This window comes from Sciurus vulgaris, assembly GCF_902686455.1.
Source record: "Sciurus vulgaris genome assembly, chromosome: 16".
NCBI classification, from domain to species: domain Eukaryota; kingdom Metazoa; phylum Chordata; class Mammalia; order Rodentia; family Sciuridae; genus Sciurus; species Sciurus vulgaris.
The window spans coordinates 15,798,035-15,816,789 of record NC_136477.1 but is presented as its reverse complement, the minus strand read 5'-3'; the positions used below and the strand labels follow the sequence as shown (position 1 = coordinate 15,816,789).

Genomic DNA, 18,755 nt, shown 5'->3' with positions numbered 1-18,755 from the left:
AATTGTCTCTGGAAAGGAAAAAGAGGCTACAGGGCTTGGATCAAACCCAATATAAGGGGGCTACAACTTGCCCAGGGAATTTACCCCCTACCAAAGGAATTTGCTATTGGTATTGCTGACCGGGAGACCCTCAGTCTCTGACATGGGAAAATTTTATATAAAGTGTGTCAAGATCAATTGCACCAAGCCCCACTACAAACCCTAGCCCTGCTGCCAAACTATATGAGAGATTAAGCCCAAATCTGAACCCTTCTTCTTTGGGGAAAAAAAATCATCTCTTTTTGGACCTACCAGAAAGAATTGCTCAAAACTTTGGGTTAAAAACAGTTGGGTCTGCGGAGGAGACCTCATGAGTGAAGAATGGCCCTGCACTGGAATAAGTCTAGATGCTTATTCCCTACTACTATGGAATAAGACCAATGTGGAACCAAAAACCGAAGGGCCCCAAGGCTGGGGACCTCATTTCAGAAGTATTTGGCAGAATGTTTTGGAAGATTTCGACCCTACCACACCAAAGTGTTCCTGAAACCCCACATAATAGGATATTGTTTTGGAATGCCATTCTTTGTGGCCAAAGAAACCTACTTGGTTTGGGACAGATCACCCAGGGGGCTGGGGATTTATTGTCTAATACACAGAAAACCCACTAAGAAAAGAGTTCTTTTCAACTGTACCTGTCCAGACACTAAGCAAATCAGGTCTTTTCAGGGCATTCCTGTGATCCATAAATTCTGGAGAAATCCAGCCCCTTCTAACTGGAAAGGACGTGATGAACTATTTTGGATCTGTGGGGAAAAGGCATACACCCACCTCCCAACAAATTGGAGGGGAACATGTGCTATCGGTACTATTAAAACTGTATTTTTCCTACTGACCAATGCAACTGGAAAAGACCTCGGTATTCCCTTGTATGAGGATGTACGGCCAAGGAAAAAGAGGTCCTTTGGGAAAGGACTTGATCTGGGAGGTCAACAATCTTGGGGGGAAGATGACTGGCCACCCCAGAGGATTATTGCCACGTGTGGTCCTGCTACCTGGGCACAAGATGGCAGTTGGAGCTACAGAACTCCTATTTACTGCAAAACAGGATTATTCACTTACAAAATGTACTACAAGTTATTACTAATTAGACTGTCACAGCCTTTAACCTCCTAGTCACCCAACACACCCAAATGTGAGAGCTAGGTATCAAAATCTCTTGGCATTAGATTGCCTCCTGGCTGAGGAAGGCGGAGTATGTGGAAAGGGCAACAGCTCAGACTGGTGCAGCCAAATAGATGACAATGGACAGGCAGTTAAAGACAAAGCCAGCAACATAGGGAAACTAGCTCATATGCCAGTTCAAAGCTGGCAGGGCATTAAAGCTTGGGAGCCAAGCTCACTATTTGGAGGATGCTTTGCAACTCTTGGTAGATTTAAGAGCTTCATTGATACAGTGGGTATTCTGCTGTTCACCTGTTTATTGCCCCTGTGTTTGGCTCCTCGTGCATTAAAACTATTAGTTCTACTATGCAAACAGCTGTTGAAAGGACAACAACCAAGCTTTCAGCATTATATGAGGCTTTAAGCCCAGAAGATGACAATGATGCTCCTTAATTTAAAAGATTAAATTATGGGGCACATCATTGAGGGGCGGAATGGTAGCAGCACCTCCTTCTCCATCAAAAATCTTAATTAAGCCTCTCCAGACACCCCACCATAACCGTTCTTAGACTATCAGCAAGAAGTTTTGCAAGAGCTCAATTGTGGTTATGCATCCTATTTCCTGTTGCTGTCTTGAAATAACTAAATTTGGCTACAGGCTTCATGATGTTACTTCTGCTTTTCTGGTAGTGTGTAAAAATCTCTGAATAATAATTTTAAAAAATTAGGGAGGAGGCACTCTGTGAACTAAAATTTTTTAGAAGCCTACTTATATGTAGACTACTGCTAATTGTGAGCCTGAGGCCCCCCTCCCCTGCATACTGGGTATAAAGTTCTAACATTTTCTGGACTCAGGGTTCAGAGGGAAGAATTGATTTAGGTGAAAGCCCCCCTCTGGACCGGCTGCAGACAATAAACCTGCTTCCTGCTGATTCCTCAGTGTCCAGACTCGTCTGTCCTTCATCAACATGCCTCAAAATAAATGACCTGTTTAAAATGGTCTTATACACTGTCAGGTGCCCTGTTCATGCCTGCCATCCCTGCAGCTCCAGAGCTTGAGGCAGGAAGATCTCAAGTTCAAAGCCAGCCCCAGCAACTTAGCAAGGCTCTGAGTTACTTAGCAAGACCCTGCCACTACCTAAAATATAAAAAGGGCTGTGAATGTGCTCAGTGGTTAAGCACCCCTGGGCTCAATTCCCATTACCTCTCTCCCCTTGGAAAAAGTAGTGGCTTATTCTGGTAGACTAACACTATCTAATACCTGAGAAGTAAAAAACATTTTTTTTGGAAGACAATAGTCATAGATCCATTTTCTCCCTGATTTCTATAAAATATTTCTAATTCATCTTCAAGAACTAGACGCCTTTGTGAAGGATATGGAGAATAAATCCAAGGACATTTTCCATAAGCTTTTGTCATATGAAACCCCAGGCCTCAGCCAGAGTAAAGGAACTCAAAAGGGACTCCCACCTGCCTGGCAACTGACCAACAACCCTAATGGGTCAGCTGAAGCCAATACAATAAGCCAGAGGATATTCCCTGGCCACAATTCTGGTCCACTCTAATGAATCCACTGATCCCAATACAATGAGCGCCCAAAACTAACATCACCCTAAACAAATCCTATATAACCCAGACCCTTGCTTCGGCCCACTACCATTTTGTTCCCAAAATGAGCCATGCCGGCGTTGGACTGATGAACTCTGCCACAAATACTGAGAAAAGAAAAGCTTGCTGACCCGAGGTTTGCTTCCCATTCTCGCCTGTGTCATGTGTGCATCATTCGTGACCTTGTTCGGTCACATAAACTGGAATGTGAGACAAAGTACCACGTGAATCCATTTCAGGAAAAAAGGCACTTTATCGCCCGTTTTGTTTTCTTCCATTCCTAAACTCTTCTCCGGCATTAGTCAAATGTCTCTTAATAAGTTGTTCTGAGTGGCACAGGCCTAAAATCCCAGTTTCCTGGGAGGATAAGGCAGGAGGATTGCGAATTAGACATTACACTGGGCAACTCAGAAAGTTTATCAAAATAAAATAAACAGGACTGTGGATTTGCTCAGTACTTAGAAAATGAGACCCTGGGTTCAGGGTCAGAAACTGCCAGCAAATGAGAAAAGTCTCTTTGAGTCATCAACTAGTGTATAGGGCTGACACTACAATGTGAGTTTGCCTGGACTGAGGTCTAAGAAATGTTGCACAGATGAGAGCTGTAATTATTCAACATGGAAGTTAAACTTCAGTTTAGTATTCAACAAAACTGCTATCCCACTGAAAAAGAATTTCATTCCTCTCAGAAGTATATCTCTACTACAAAAAAGAGGATTCCATCATAATATTATCAATGTTTCCAAGAAAAAGTTTTAAGAGAAAAAACTGATATATGTTAATCTGTAATTAATTTAAAACGTTTAAGAAACTCTAAACCATGCACTGAACATCTGATTTGAAAATATACATTTATTGCTATATCATGGGCATTAACAAATATGTAAAAATGAATTTCACCATTGTGCATAATTATGATGTACGAAAAGGACAGAAAACATCCCATCAAACTGAAATATATAAAATCCATTAAAAGAAATATACCCACATATACATTTCTCTGTATGTATACATAAATAGAAAGGTATGCATACCCCATCGGGTGAGGCCACAAAGAAATCTGCAGTAATGCATAAAACCTAATTCTTCAGTGGCCCACTACCAACAATTACTTAAAAACTACACAGAAATTAAACCTAATGTCATATTAGAGATACACATTAATTTGCTTTGGGTCCAACATGCTTCAAAATGTTAGAAGGCTTACTACCTGGTTTGATTAAAAATATGCTACCTATCAAAATCACATAGTCCAGCCTAGAGAAAACCCCCAGAAGTGTTTCACCTCAAGCTTTATTTCCAAGAACACAAATCAAAAATACACCATGCGGAGATCTACTTGAAAAATAAATTAGTGGTGCACGCAATAGAAGTTTTGGGAAATCTCCTCCAGGAGCACAATTTCTCCAGTCTAACCAAATTATTTTGCACCAAGTTCTTCATAGCAATTGCATTCTGCTACAGGAGGAATTTTAAAGGCCTCTGAAACTATGTTACAACTGACACCCCTCTTCTACAAATTTTTCACAGTCACAGGGTTTTAATCCAGAGTGATTTCCTACATATGAACCAAATAAACAACATAGCATATCTCTTCTATTGCGGGTTTCACTCCAGACCAGAAGGGAAGGATGATACTCCACGTGGGTACACTGAAGCAACAGGGCAACAACTATCCCCACGTCCTTTGCAACAATACAAGTTATTGCACCTGCTTGCTCATGTGTGCTAGCCAGTTCATGCGATAATAAAGACTTCCGATTTTCTGTATTCAGGGTTACTCTTCGGTGTGTTCTTCCATGCCCTGGAAAGAATCTGAGAAGAAAGGCCTTCTCACATTGCTCACACTCATGGAGTTTCTCACTTGTGAGTTCCTTGCTGTTTCAGAAGGTAACTAGATGGAGTGAAGACTTCGCTGCTTTCTTTACACACACACACAGGGTTCCTTTCCAGCGTGCATTCCTTCCTGTATTCTAAGGGTGGACGAATGACTGGAGGCTTGCACACACTGCTCACATGCATGTGTTCATGTCACTGTGAATTCTTTTATGTCTGAGGAGACTGGGATCACTATAGGCTTTTCCCCATTGCTTAATACATAGGGCTTTTCTCTAGTGCTGAGTTTTTTCATGTTTTCTGATTGAATTGGAATGACGGAAAGCTTTCCCACATTGTTTGCATGTATAGGGTTTCTCTCCACTGTGAATTCGTTCATGTTTTTTAAGGTTGGTGGGGGAATTAAAGGCTTTTCCACATTGCTTACACACATAGGGTTTTTCTCCACTATGAATTCTTTTCTTTTAATGTTACTAGAAGAACTAAAGCCTTCTCCACATTTTTTAATTACACAGGGTTTCTCTGCACTGTGAATTCGTTCATGTCTTCTAGTGGAGTTGGAAGAATGAAAGGCTTTTCCACACTACTTACACTCGTAGGGTTTCTCCCCACTATGAATTCGTTCATGTATTCTAATTTCACTACAAGAATTAAAGCCTTTTCCACATTGATTACATACACAGGGTTTTTTCCCCGTGTGAATTTGTTCATGCATTCGAAGGCAATTGGGAAAACGAAAGGCTTTCCCACACAGTTTGCACTTATAAGGTTTCTCTCCACTGTGGATTTGTTCATGGATTTTAATGTAACTGGAAGAACTAAAGGCTTTTCCACATTGCTTACACACATAGGGTTTCTCTCCAGTGTGAGTTCGTTCATGTTTGTGAAGGAAACTGAGAAAAAGGAAGGCTTTCCCACAATGCTTACACACATGGGTTTTCTTCCAACTATGAATTCGTTCATGTTCATGAAGGTAACTGAGAATAGGAAAGGCGTTCCCACGTTGCTTACATGCATAGGGATTATTTCCAATGTGAACTTGTTCATGCTTTTGAAGGTCTCTGGAAAAAGGAAAGCCTTTTCCACATTGCTTACATACATAGGGTTTTTCTCCACTGTGAATTCGTTCATGTCTTCTAAGGGAGGAAGAAAGCATAAAGCTTTGTCCACAGTGCTTACATACATAGGGTTTCTCGCCAGTGTGAATACGTTCATGCTGTTGAAGGGAACTGGGAAAACAAAAGGCTTTCTCACAATGCTTGCATTTATAAGGTTTCCCTCCACTGTGAATTCGTTCATGGATTCTAATGTTGCTGGAAAAACTAAAGCCTTTTCCACATTGCTTACATACATGGGGTTTCTCTCCACTGTGAATTCGCTCATGATTTCTACTTGAGCTGGAATAACAAAAGTCTTTTCCATATTGCTTACACACATGAGGTTTGTCTCCACTGTGAATTCGTTCATGTGTTTTCATGTATCTAGATGTACTAAAGCCTTTTCCACATTGTTTACACACATGGACTTTCTCTGCTGTGTGAGTTCTTTCATGATTCTGCAAACACTGGTGATAATGGAAGGCTTTCCCATGTTCCTTATGTTCATGTGGCTTCTCTTCATGTTTCTGATACTCATGTGCTTTGTGTCCAGTGTGAGCTGCTAGGGGAACGGCTAGGAATGAATCAGCAATGAGGACTTCTCCACACACATGATGTTCACTTGGTTTTACTCCAGAAGAACTTGTCTTGTTTACAAGAAGATCTATGATGTGCCTGAGGATTTCTCCACATTGACTATCTTCTTTCTCTTCAAAGAGTCTCTCTACTACTTGTTTTCTGCAAAAATTGTAAACCAAATTACTTAGGATTTATTTATTAATGATTTACCACATGATTTGGTTAATGCTGTGTAACCTTTACTAAGGAGCTACAGTTCAGTTGTTTTAAAGTGTTTTCTTCCCTGTTTTTTACTGAGGCAGTGTTTCAGTATGTTGCTCAAAACTAAAGTGCTAAGGTTGAACTCCCAATCGTGATCCTCCTGCCTCAGACTCCCAAGTTGCTAGGATTTCAGGGTGCACCACCACCCAAATTGGGCTTCTTCATACTCCCTCCATATAATTATTTGCTAACCCTGAAGATATTTATCACATTTAATGACAACTGAGTACTACTTATGTGAAAGGCATGGAACAAAATTCATACTCGCTATTGAGATATTATTTGCATATGCACAGCAAGATGTGCTCAAAATGCATCCCACTTGAAAGCAATTTCATACATTTCTAATAATTTGTATATGGAACACAGGCTGTGTTTAAGAAACAATCAGAAAGGGTGACTTGTCATACCATGTTAGTGCTCCAAATGGTGCCCATTCTGGATCATTTTGAACTTTGGACTTTCCAATTAGAGATGCTCAACCTGTATGCTATGTCAGAAAACTGAGATTAAATCATTTTGAACCTTGCTGGGTATCAATGACTTCTTTTATAATTTGTTATACTAGTTACTCCAAGATTTGTGAGGGCATTGCCTTCTCTTGTGAGTCAATTACCTTAGATTTCCCCTGGAATTGTAGTAATCATCGATGTCCTGATATTTCCATTGTTATCCTAGAATGCAGAGCCAGAAAAAGCATTAAGACTTAATTTGACACTACATAAAAACTATCAGAGACATGCAGATCTGTTGTATAATGTCACCATGCTGGTACAGTTACACAAAGTGGGCTTTCCATATTCCAGATCATGGAACAGCACTGATCAGTAAGTAACAACAGTTCTTTGACTAAGTGAGGAAAGTGGGTCACCCTTACCTATACTGGTCAGGTTCCAGATGGTTTCCTGCATCATGTCTCTCAAGAGCTTCTTCTGGGAAGGATCCAGCAAAACCCATTCCTCCAGGGTGAAGTTCACAGCCACATCCTCAAAGGTCACTGACTCCTAAAACATCCCATAGGTATTGCCAGGAGGAAAGGAGATACAAGGCACTGGAGCAGGAACACTCGCCATGGTGCTAGGTCACTCCGATTCTCTTTGTATACTCGTCTCTAGCACGTTTCACAACAAATCAAACTATGTACTGCACTCAATAACAGCAGCTGTCCTGAGACAGTATATTCTTAGAAATGCTTGAGAACAAACTTTGATATTTGGTGGTATCTGGGAATTTGGTTGGGCTGGACCTCACCAGGTTGAATGCAACGAGGGTTGGGGTTCCCATGTAGGTTATCTCAACAAAATCCAGTCTGTTTTAAGTCCTGTTGGTCCTGTACATGTTTTCAATATTCTGACATGCTCATCAGAGGTTGCCTACCTCACCAGCCTCCAAATAAAGTCTGGGGGATGAATCTCTAATGAGGGTTCTGTTAGGTAATACTTAAAACTTGTCAATTGGGCATGATGGAGCACACCTATCATCCCAGTGAGTTGGGAGGCTGAGGTAGAAGCTTGACAAATTCAAGGTCACCCTCACCAACTTAGGAACATTGTGCCTCAAAATAAAAGGTAAAAAAAGGTTTGGGGATGTAGTTCAGTGGTACAGAAGCCCTGGGTTAAATCTTCTTACCTAATAAATACACAAACAAACAAACAAAAACCTCGTCACAACTTATTATTCACAGAATTCAGCACACCTTTTATGATCCCACTAGAGATGACACTACCAGCTTGCACTTGCTTTCTTATAGAGAAACCAGATTTTTTAATACTGAATAAGATTTATAAAGTATAATTCAACATGCTAATAGAAAAATATCATTAGCTTATTTGGAGTTGTCAAAGAAAAATAAAATAAGGGAAAGGATGGCACAGGTTCTTAGAGTTCAGTGTCACCAACATGTTGCTTCCAGACAGATCAGTAACATTGTGAAATGCCAACAGAAGAGTTTTTCCCGGGGGGGGGGGGAACTAGAGCATCAAGTCTTCTAGCATAATAAATGTCTAACAATGTTTAAACACATTGGAACAGGACAGTGATCCCTAGACTAATATACACAAAACCTTTTGAAATCACAGTATTCAGAACACTAGTTCACTAACTGAAAGATTAACAAACAAGTCATGGGAAAGAAAAGAGCATTCAGTAGGCTCACATGTGAACAGAAAATTGATTCATGACACAGTGGGAATCATGCAACAGTGGCAGACATCCCTCCCCTGCAAGGATGAAATTCAAACTACACATTGAAATCAGAATGACAATACTGCAAAACTTTGCAAGTCAGAGTCAAATGCCTTTTGCACATGGGAATACAGTTTTCTGATTAGAAAAAGGACAATCCTTAAAAAACTCACATGGTATTTGAAATCTATGGAAAGAGGGCAGTAAAGAGAAGCCACAAAGTAGAAGAAAATTTCTGCAATATATACAATACAAAAGGGTAAGTGTGTGCGGTGGCCCAAGCCTGTCATTCCAGCTTCTCAGGATGCTGAAGCTGGAGGATTGCAAGCTTCAGGACAGGTTGAGTGACTTAGGGATATTCTATCTCAAAACAAGAAATGATGAGGACTAGGGATGTTTTTTAGGAGTAGAGCAGTTGCCTAGCATGTGCAAGACCCTGGGATCAATTCCCACTACAACTCCCACATAAAAATGTTCAGATGCAGAGTAAAAATGATTGAGTATGTGAATGAAAAGTACGCCAAAACACACTTATCTCAAGATAAGAACACTCTACATTTACAAGATCCATGTCCTTGTTTGGGTAAAAAGCCAAAGGAAATGTAAGTGTTGAAGATCATAGCAAACAATCAAAGGTCTATACCTGAAGTGAGGATAACCTGATGTACTCTACTGACATTTACTAGAGTTTGAAGTTTGCCAAAACCTACAAGCCAGGGATTGAAAGCAATTTCAACACTCTTTAATATTCCTGCCCAAACTCTGAAAAGGAGAATCTGATTTTCACAGCTACCATTATAGCTATTCAAATATCTAGTTATCAATACCAACAACAATAAAAAGAGGGAAATAGAGCTTATGGATGGAAAAAGAAATGAACTGAGAGAAAACATTCCTGAGAAACCTCAGGTTTTGAACTTAGTAGACACAGACTTTCAGGCAACCCTCTTAACTATGCTCAGAGTGGTAGAGGCAACCATGGAGAAAGAACTCAAGGTCACCAGGATGATGATGTAAGAATGACATGATATCAATAGAAACTTAGGTCTTATCAAAAGGCTTATCCAGAAATTTCACAGGTTCAAAGCACAACTTCTGTAAAACCATCACCATAGGGGTTCCATGGCATACCGGAGCAAGGAGGACAAAGAATCAACTAAAATGAAGATAAATTATTGAAGGACAAGAATGAAGAATAACATTGAGAGAATGTCACCAATATATCTGCTGTCCATGTCTTTTAGAAAGAACTTCTCTAGAGTGAAGTGAAAAGATACGACAGTGTTCACATAAGGAGTGTTAGTAAAGAATTGCATGCAAGAGTACAGTAAAAACTTTCTTTATTCCTTTCTGCATCAAGAGATGTTTATTCAAACTGATAATATCAACAATCTATCTGGTGGTTACACCTAATGGCTAGGTAAAATGAATAACAGCAAATGTATATGACATGGGAAAGAGACCTGAAAACAAACTATGACACAAGCACTGTTTGTAAAACAGTACATTGTTGTTTGAAAGTACACTATGATTAGTTGTAAACACATATGTGGGGGGTTCAGGGATTGAACTCAGGACATTTTACCACTGAGCTACACTTTCAGCCCTTTTCATTTTTTTACTTTGAGTCAGGGTCCTGCTAAGTTGCTGAAGCTGGCCTCAAACTTGCAGTCCTCCTGCTTTGGCCTTACAAGCTGCTAGGAAAACAGGCAAGCACCACTGCACCCAGCTCAGTTGTAAATAGACTGATAATTCTGTGAAATTACTAAATATTTAGAAACATTTAATTGTTTAATTTAATTAATAAAGCAAATTTTTAATTGACAACCTTGTGCAAGAGAGAAAATGGAATCATGTCAACAGTCCAATTAAGATGATAATGCAAGAATGAAACAGGGGGTTATCACAATTCCAGAACTTCAACTATACTACAAAGCAATAGTAACAAAAACAGCATGGTATTGCCACCAAAATAGACAGGTAGATCAATGGTACAGAATAGAGGACATGGACACAAACCCAAATAAATACAATTTTCTAATACTAGACAAAGGTGCCAAAAATATGCAATGGAGAAAAGATAGCCTCTTCAACAAATGGTGCTGGGAAAACTGGAAATCCATATGCAACAGAATGAAACTAAACCCCTATCTCTCACCCTGCACAAAACTCAACTCACAATGGATCAAGGACCTTGAAATCAGACCAGAGACCCTGCATCTTATAGAAGAAAAAGTAGGTCCAAATCTTCACCTTGTTGGCTTAGGATCAGACTTCCTTAACAGGACTCCCATAGCACGAGAAATAAAAGAATCAATAACTGGGATAGATTCAAACTAAATAGCTTTCTCTCAGCAAAGGAAACTATCAGCAATGCGAAGAGAGAGCCTACAGAGTGGGAGAATATCTTTGCCTCTCATACTTCAGATAGAGCACTAATTTCTAGAGTATATAAAGAACTCAAAAAACTCTATACCAAGAATACAAATAACCCAATCAACAAATGGGCTATGGAAATGAACAGACACTTCACAGAAGAAGATGTATAAGCAATCAACAGATATATGAAAAAATGTTCAACATCTTTAGTAATAAGAGAAATGCAAATCAAAACTACCCTAAGATTCCATCTCACCCCAATTAGAATGGCGATTATCAAGAACACAAGCAACAATAGGTGTTGGAGAGGATGTGGGGAAAAAGGTACACTCATACATTGCTGGTGCGACTGCAAATTAGTGCAGCCACTCTGGAAAGCAGTGTGGAGATTCCTTAGAAAACTTGGAATGGACCTACCATTTGACCCAGCTATCCCACTCCTCGGCCTATACCCAAAGGACTTAAAATCAGCACACTACAGAGATACAGCCACATCAATGTTCATAGCGGCTCAATTCACAATAGCCAGACTATGGAATCAACCTAGATGCCCTTCAATTGATGAATGGATAAAGAAACTGTGGTATATATATATATATACAATGGAATATTACTCAGCTATAAAGAATAATATAATTATGGCATTTGCAGGCAAATGGATGAAATTGGAGAATATCATGTTAAGTGAGATAAGCCAATTTGAAAAATCCAAAACAGGAATGATCTCACTGATAAGCGGATGATGACACTTAATGGGGGGTGGGAGGAGGACAAGAATGGAGGAAGGAGGGACTGTATAGAGTGAAAAGAGAGGTGGGAGGGGTGGTGGGGGAGGAAAAAATAATGGAATGAATCAAACATCATTACTCTATGTAAATTTATGAATATGCAAATGGTATGCTGTTACTCCATGTACAAACAGAAACAACATGTATCCCATTTGTTTACAATAGAAATAAATAAAAAAAAAGGATGATGATGCTGAAAAACATGGTAAACCTAAACAAAATCCCAGAACTAAACAAATACAGAATGCTTACCAATATGGTATTTTCAATACAAATATATCAACAGCCACTTTGAACATGAGTGATCTGTATGCAGCAATTAAAGGAGAGACTGGCAAATAGATTAGAATCACACCTAACCTGGTGTTCTCTGTAAGAAAATAACATGTAAAGACACGGAGTGGGGAGTCAAAAGTTCACCTGGCTAGGAGAAATGAGTTCACAGAACCCTTTATGTAACATGGTGACTATAGTTAAGACTATTGTATCATAGCCCAAAAATAATTGTGGCATCATATTTAAAGTGTTCCCACCATAGAAAAGATATGTATGTGAAGGAATCTATCTGATAATTAGCTCAATTTAGTCATTTGACAGGGTGCACATGCTTAAAAGTCATATAGGTGTATGTTAATTAATTAATTAATTAACTAACTTTTTGGTGTTGCTGGAGATTGAAACCAGGAGCCATGACTGAGTCATACTGAGTTACAACCCCACCATGTACCCAGTCATTTTAAAATTTTATTTTGAAGCAGGTGCTCACTAAGTTGCCTAGGTTGATCTTGAACTTGATATCTTCCTGCCTAAGCCTCCCAGGCATATGGGCATACAGGTATGCTGAAAACATCATGTTTGAACTTACAGTTATCATTCCAGCAGCAATCCAAAAACACCTGTAGAAGCTATACTGAGACTATACAACTGTATCTCCAACAAAATAATAAAGGGTTTAAATAATGATGAAGCAGTTGATTCTCAAAGAACACATGGAAATCCTTAATACACACTCCTCTAGTCAGAGCAACAAACCACATTAAGCAGAAACATGGAAGTGAAAAGAAAATCACACATTCATAGTTATAAAATGAGATTTCAACATATCTCTAACAGTAAATGATAGGGCAAGGAAGCAGAAAATCTGTAAAGATATAGCTGAAATCAACAGCATCATATATGAAATGGAGACATTTGGCACTGTAGAAAAAGAACTACAGAGTGCATATTCTATCATTTGACTTCCTTCTCTCTCTCTCTTTTTTTTTTTTTTTTTTTGCAGGCAAGGAGATTGAATCCAAGGCTTTGCAACTGCTAGGTAAAGATCTCTACCACTGAGCTATATCCCAAGCTTGAGTGCACATTCCTCTAAGATCACGTACAATATTCACCAACACAGACCATGTTCAGAGCTAAGTGACATACCCTAACAAATCTAAAGAAACAGAAATCATACGCGGTTGCCCTCAGATCATACTGGAATGAAATGAGAAATCCACAGAAGAAAAAAAGTTGCAAAATCTCCAAGGAATTGCACACTATACTTTTGAATGACACATACATCAAAGGAAACAACTCCAAAGAAATTTAAGTAATTCACAATATGTGAAAATGAACAAATATCTTAATATCACCTATGGGATACAAAAAAAGCAGCGCATGAGGAGAAATTTAAAACAACAAATGCACATATTAGAAAAGAAGAAAGACCTCAATTCAAGAGTCTAATGTTCCATCTCAGATAACCATGCAAACAAGAGCAAGGTATTCTTTAAAAAAGCACAGCAAAATAACTAGAGAGGATATCAATCAAATTACAATCTGGAAATGAAAATAGGAAATCAGCAAAATCAAATAATTTTTTTATAGAACCATCAAAATTTATTACCCCTTTTTAGCTTACTAAAACAAAAGAGAATACACAATTCATTACCTCTATAATGAAAAACATGCCACACTAATCCCACGGACATTAAATGGAACTCCCAGAAAAATAAGAACTATTTTATGTCCATAAATTGAATAATTTGCAGGAAATTAACCAACTCCTAGAATAAAACAATATACAGGATTCACAAGGAAAGATAAACAAATGATGATAATATATGATATACAATAATACATGACTATATATATGTGACAATATATATGACTATACAATACACATGACTATATGTATTTATAATTTGAAACAAGCTGGGCACAGTGGTAAATGCCTGTAATTCCCAACATGGGAGGGTGAGGCAAGAGGATCACAAGTTCAAGGCCACCCTGGGCAACTTAACAAGACCCTACCTCAAAATAAAAAACAAAAAGATTGGGGATGGAGTTTATTGGTAGAGCACCACTGGATTCTATCCTCATTACCAGGAAAAAAACAACAAAATCAAAACCATAACAAGTGACAAAAACAAGAAGGACCTGCCCTACATGACATCACTGGTTTATCCTAAGATCTAATGAAAACATGACAAACACCATCCACACTCTCTTCCAAGCAATAGAGGAAGAACTACTTAATATCTGATGCTATCGGGCTCATAGTGCCAAGATAAAAACAAGATATGGAACAAGGAACAGAAAGAACCCCTTAGCTAGGCCTGGGAGGACACCAGACTGCTGTAATCCCAGCAGCTCAGGATATTGAGGAGGTAGAATCCCAAGTACAAAGTGAGCCTAAGCAATTTAGGGAGGCCCTAAGCAACTTAGCAAGACCCTGTCTCAAAATAAAATATAAAAAAGGGCTGGAGATATGGCTCAGTGGTTCAGCACCCCTCGTACCAAATCCCTGGTACCAAAAAATAAACACGTCTTACAAAGAAAGATTTAAAATTGCAACAAAAAATGGCAAATTATATCTATCCATGTATAACAAATTATATCCAAGTTATATCTACCCATCTATCCATGTATAACAGAATGATACAAAAAAACCAAGTGGAAATGACTTCATGTAAGAATGTAAGAATGACTGAATTCTTACAAAATCAATTAATGTAATTCATCATCTCCAAAAGGGAAACAAAAGTTCCTCAGACCAAAAAAACAGGTGCACAGAAAACAGAGGGAAGCATGAATAATAATAGGCATTGAGACTGTGAAGGAAGAATTAGAAATATCTTGTTCACATATGCCATTATTACCTACTCAGAAAATCCAAAGAACCAATGAAAGCTCCTGTAATTACTATTGGATTGCAGAAAGGCTAGACGACGCACGCAAGGTTAATATGCAAAACAAATCCATCATTTTGGTATAAAAAATTCAACTTCAAATGAAAAATGCCACTTCTATGTCACAAGAAGACAGAAGTGATTTCACAAAACCTGAATATACAAGAAAAATGTTCAATGCCAAGAGGTTATTAATAAAAGCAAGATATAACCATCCATAGATGGTGTTTATTGCAAGATGGAGAAAAATAGATCGGATCATTCCTAGTGCTGGCAACCCCCAATAGACACATCAGCTGCTGGCTGTGGCGGTGCACGCCTATAATCCCAGAGGCTTGGGCGCCTGAGACAGTGCAGACACAGACTCAGCAACTTAGCAAGGTCTTAAGCAACTCAGTGAGACCCTGTCTCTCATTAAATTTAAAAAAGGCTATGGGTGTGGCTCAATGATTCAGTGTCCCTGATTAAGTCCCCATTCAAGGGGGAAAAAAAAGGATCCATGAAGTCAGACGATAAATTCATGCAGTATTATAATGTCCTAATAAACTGAAACGTACCCAACATCTACACACCAGCAAGACTTTTCAAATTGTTTTTATTTAATTTGTATGTATATTTTCAGTTGTAAATAGACCTTTATTTTATTCATTTATTTATGTGACGTGCTGAGAATGAAATCCAGTGCCTCATACAAGCTAGGCAAGCACTCTTCCTAGGAGCTACAACTCCAATCCTCTTTCACCATTCTTTTAAAAAAAACTTGAATACTGTAGCACTTGGAAACAAAATCAAGAAACTGGCAACAGCACAGAAATGACTTGAAGCAACGCAAGTTCCACAGGCAGTGGAATGAGTGAATGCACTGGTTAAGCTCAGCCTTATCTGCCATCATAAATGCAAATGATGGAGGCAAGGACTTACATATCAACTCATTCAAAATTTCAATGAGCCAAAACCAAGTTTTGGAGTGAACATGTGGTTAAATCATAAAGGATGTTCAAAAACTCCACCCTGCACTCACCCATGCCTGTACAACTTGATGAGATCAGTGAAACACAAAAGAATTGACCACAGCCTATTTATTCACCTGCGTGATGGTTCCATGGATGCTGATAATCTTATTGAAACTGACTCTGAAACAATTATTTTTTTCAAGAATCCTTTTTTGCTTCTTCAGACCATAGTTCTATCCCCTGAGGTCTAACCAAGAAAGCCCAATTTTAAACTCAAATCATGGAAGAACATTCCTAAATGATCAACTAAACTGGAATTCTAAATAAACAACATTCTATGAAGAAAATAAAAAAGAAGCAGTTCAGGGAAGCAGCCTGCTTCACCCACAGTTCCCAAGGGAATCCACACTCACAACCTTAAACCCATCTCTAAGCTTAGGGACCACTCTCACAGTGCAGATGCAGCACAGGTGGCTCACTCCCACAAGTGAGTGACAAGCCACAATAGTGAGTTCTGGGACCTCCACACACCCTACTTGACCCTCGTTCCAATGTGGAAAGGCTCACTGCTCCACAGGCTCAATTCTAACCAGTGACCACTCACTTATCTCCAGTCAGATGCGGCTGTGGACCCGTGGAACCTTTCTGACATCACATGTGTGGTGTTTGCTGAACACCAACCTACTCTCCAACACCGGCTGGCTGTCCTACCATTCAAGTCTGACACAGAGTGAGCAGGATTCCAAGGTCAGAGCTCGGTCCGACGACATTGTCCTCACTGCAGGTGGCAGACCAAAAGTTCTGAGTGTGCTCTCTGTTAACTAGTCCTCATTCTAAAGTCATCTGTAGGCAACACCCTCAGTTATATCATCACAATAAATTCACAGACTACATGAAACAGGCTCACCTTCCAGAGTCAACAAAACTCCTTTTACCCAGGAAATCCTAAGGAAATCCTCTGTGCCAGAATCTGGGACAAAGATTAAAAAGAAAAAGCAAAACTTGCATTATACACTGAAAAAAAGTCTCAAATTCATAAACCCTTCACTCCAGGAGGCAGAAACCAAAGGTGTCTATTTTTCAGTCTGCCATTCTCCAACTTTTTTAGGTATAAAATTGCATTCTGACTGGATCAATTTCCTGGAGGCTAAAGAAAACAGAAGATGTTGAATTTTACCCAAGACTGTAATTCTGTAATTAGGGATGGTTTCCAAAACCTCACCTCACGACACATTCTGCAGATACATCCCAGGCAAAGAAACACAGGTCTTATTGTACTAAGATGATGCAAAAAAGGGGGAGCCCTTTTTTATGGTACTGAGGATTGAACCCAGGGACACTCAACCACTGAGTCACATCCCAGCTCCTTTTTTATATTTTATTTAGACACAGGGTCTCGCTCAGTTGTGAGGGCCTTGCTTAGGTGCTGAGGCTGGCTTTCAACATGTGATCCTCCTGACTCAGCCTCCCTAGACACTGGTATTACAGGTGACTGCCACTGCACCCTGCCTCCTCCCCTTTTTTGAATCAACATGGCCAGACACACAACGTCCAAATTCCCACTTTTCTTTTTTTCTTCCTCTGATGCTGGGGATAGAACCCAAGTGATCTACCACTGAACGACATCTCCAGCCTAAATTCCATTTCCTTTTAAATCTCAATTTTCTTCATTTAGAATGATGTTGGCCGTGGGCTTAGCATAGACAGCCATTACAATGTTGGGGTATGTTCCTACTATCCCTAGTTTTAATAGTGTTTTGAGTATGAAGGGGTGTTGTATTTTATCAAATGCTTTTTCTGCATCTATTGAAATAATCATGTGATTCTTAACTTTAAGTCTGTTGATGCGGTAAATTACACTTAAATTTTTGCATATATGCTCATTAGGGGTATCGGTCTGAAGTTTTCTTTCCTTGATATGTCTTTGTCTGGTTTTGGATGATCAAAACCAGACAGGTTGATATTAGCTTCATAGAATGAGTTTGGAAGGATTCCCTCCTCTTCTGTTCCATGGAATGCTTTCAGGAGTATTGGAATGAGTTCTTCCTTGAAGGTTTGTAGAACTTGGCTGAGAATCCATCTGGTCCTGGACTTTCCTTGGTTGGTAGACTTTTGATGACTTCTATTTCATTGCTTGAAACTGCTGTATTTAAATTGGGTATGTCCTCCAGATTCAGTCTGGGTGGATCACATGTCTCTAGAAACCTGCTGATGCCTTTGAGATTTTCTATTTTGTTGGAGTACAGATTTTCAAAGTAGTTTGTAATTATGTTTTGTATTTCAATAGTGTCTGTTGTGTTATTTCCTTTTTCATCACAAATTTTAGTAATCTGAGTTTTCTCTCTCCTCTTCCTTAGAGTGGCTAAGGGTTTATCAATTTATTTTTTCAAAGAGCCAACTTTTGTTTTGTCAATTTTTTGTATTCTTGTTTTAATTTCATTGATTTAAGCTCTGATTTTAATTATTTCCTGTCTTCTATTACTTTTGGTGTTGACCTGTTCTTCTTTTTCTAGGGCTTTGAGATGTAATGTTAGGGCATTTAATTATTGACTTTTTCTTCTTTTATTGAATGCACTCCATGCAATGAATTTTCCTGTTAGTACTGCTTGCATAGTGTCCCAGAAATTTTGGTATGTTGTATCATTGTTCTCATTTACCTCTAAGAATTCTTTGTATCTCCCCCCTGATGTCTTCTGTTTTCCATGCATCATTCAATCCTATACTATTTAGTCTCCAGGTGTTGGGGTAGTTTCTGTT

At 39.0% G+C, this 18,755-nt stretch overlaps 1 protein-coding gene and 2 long non-coding RNA genes across 3 annotated transcripts in view; 2 read left to right on the top strand and 1 right to left on the bottom strand.

The window, feature by feature from the left end:
• The window catches only part of LOC306646929 (uncharacterized protein), a 54,172-nt gene extending 46,980 nt beyond the window's left edge, over positions 1-7,192 (bottom strand). The window contains exons 1-2 of the mRNA XM_079115800.1: positions 7,141-7,192; positions 5,116-6,422 (exon numbers count right to left, since the gene is read on the bottom strand). Coding sequence (XP_078971926.1) covers positions 5,171-6,064 — 894 coding nt within the window. The 5' untranslated portion in view covers positions 6,065-6,422; positions 7,141-7,192 and the 3' untranslated portion in view covers positions 5,116-5,170. The remainder of the gene's footprint in view (positions 1-5,115; positions 6,423-7,140) is intronic.
• Positions 1-16,196, top strand: part of LOC306646935 — a 39,592-nt gene extending 23,396 nt beyond the window's left edge. The window contains exon 2 of the long non-coding RNA XR_013760008.1: positions 13,637-16,196. This is a non-coding gene — a long non-coding RNA (uncharacterized lncRNA). The remainder of the gene's footprint in view (positions 1-13,636) is intronic.
• LOC306646932 overlaps positions 1-18,755 on the top strand; it is a 332,017-nt gene that overhangs the window by 263,645 nt on the left and 49,617 nt on the right. The gene's annotated exons all lie outside the window — the stretch shown is intronic.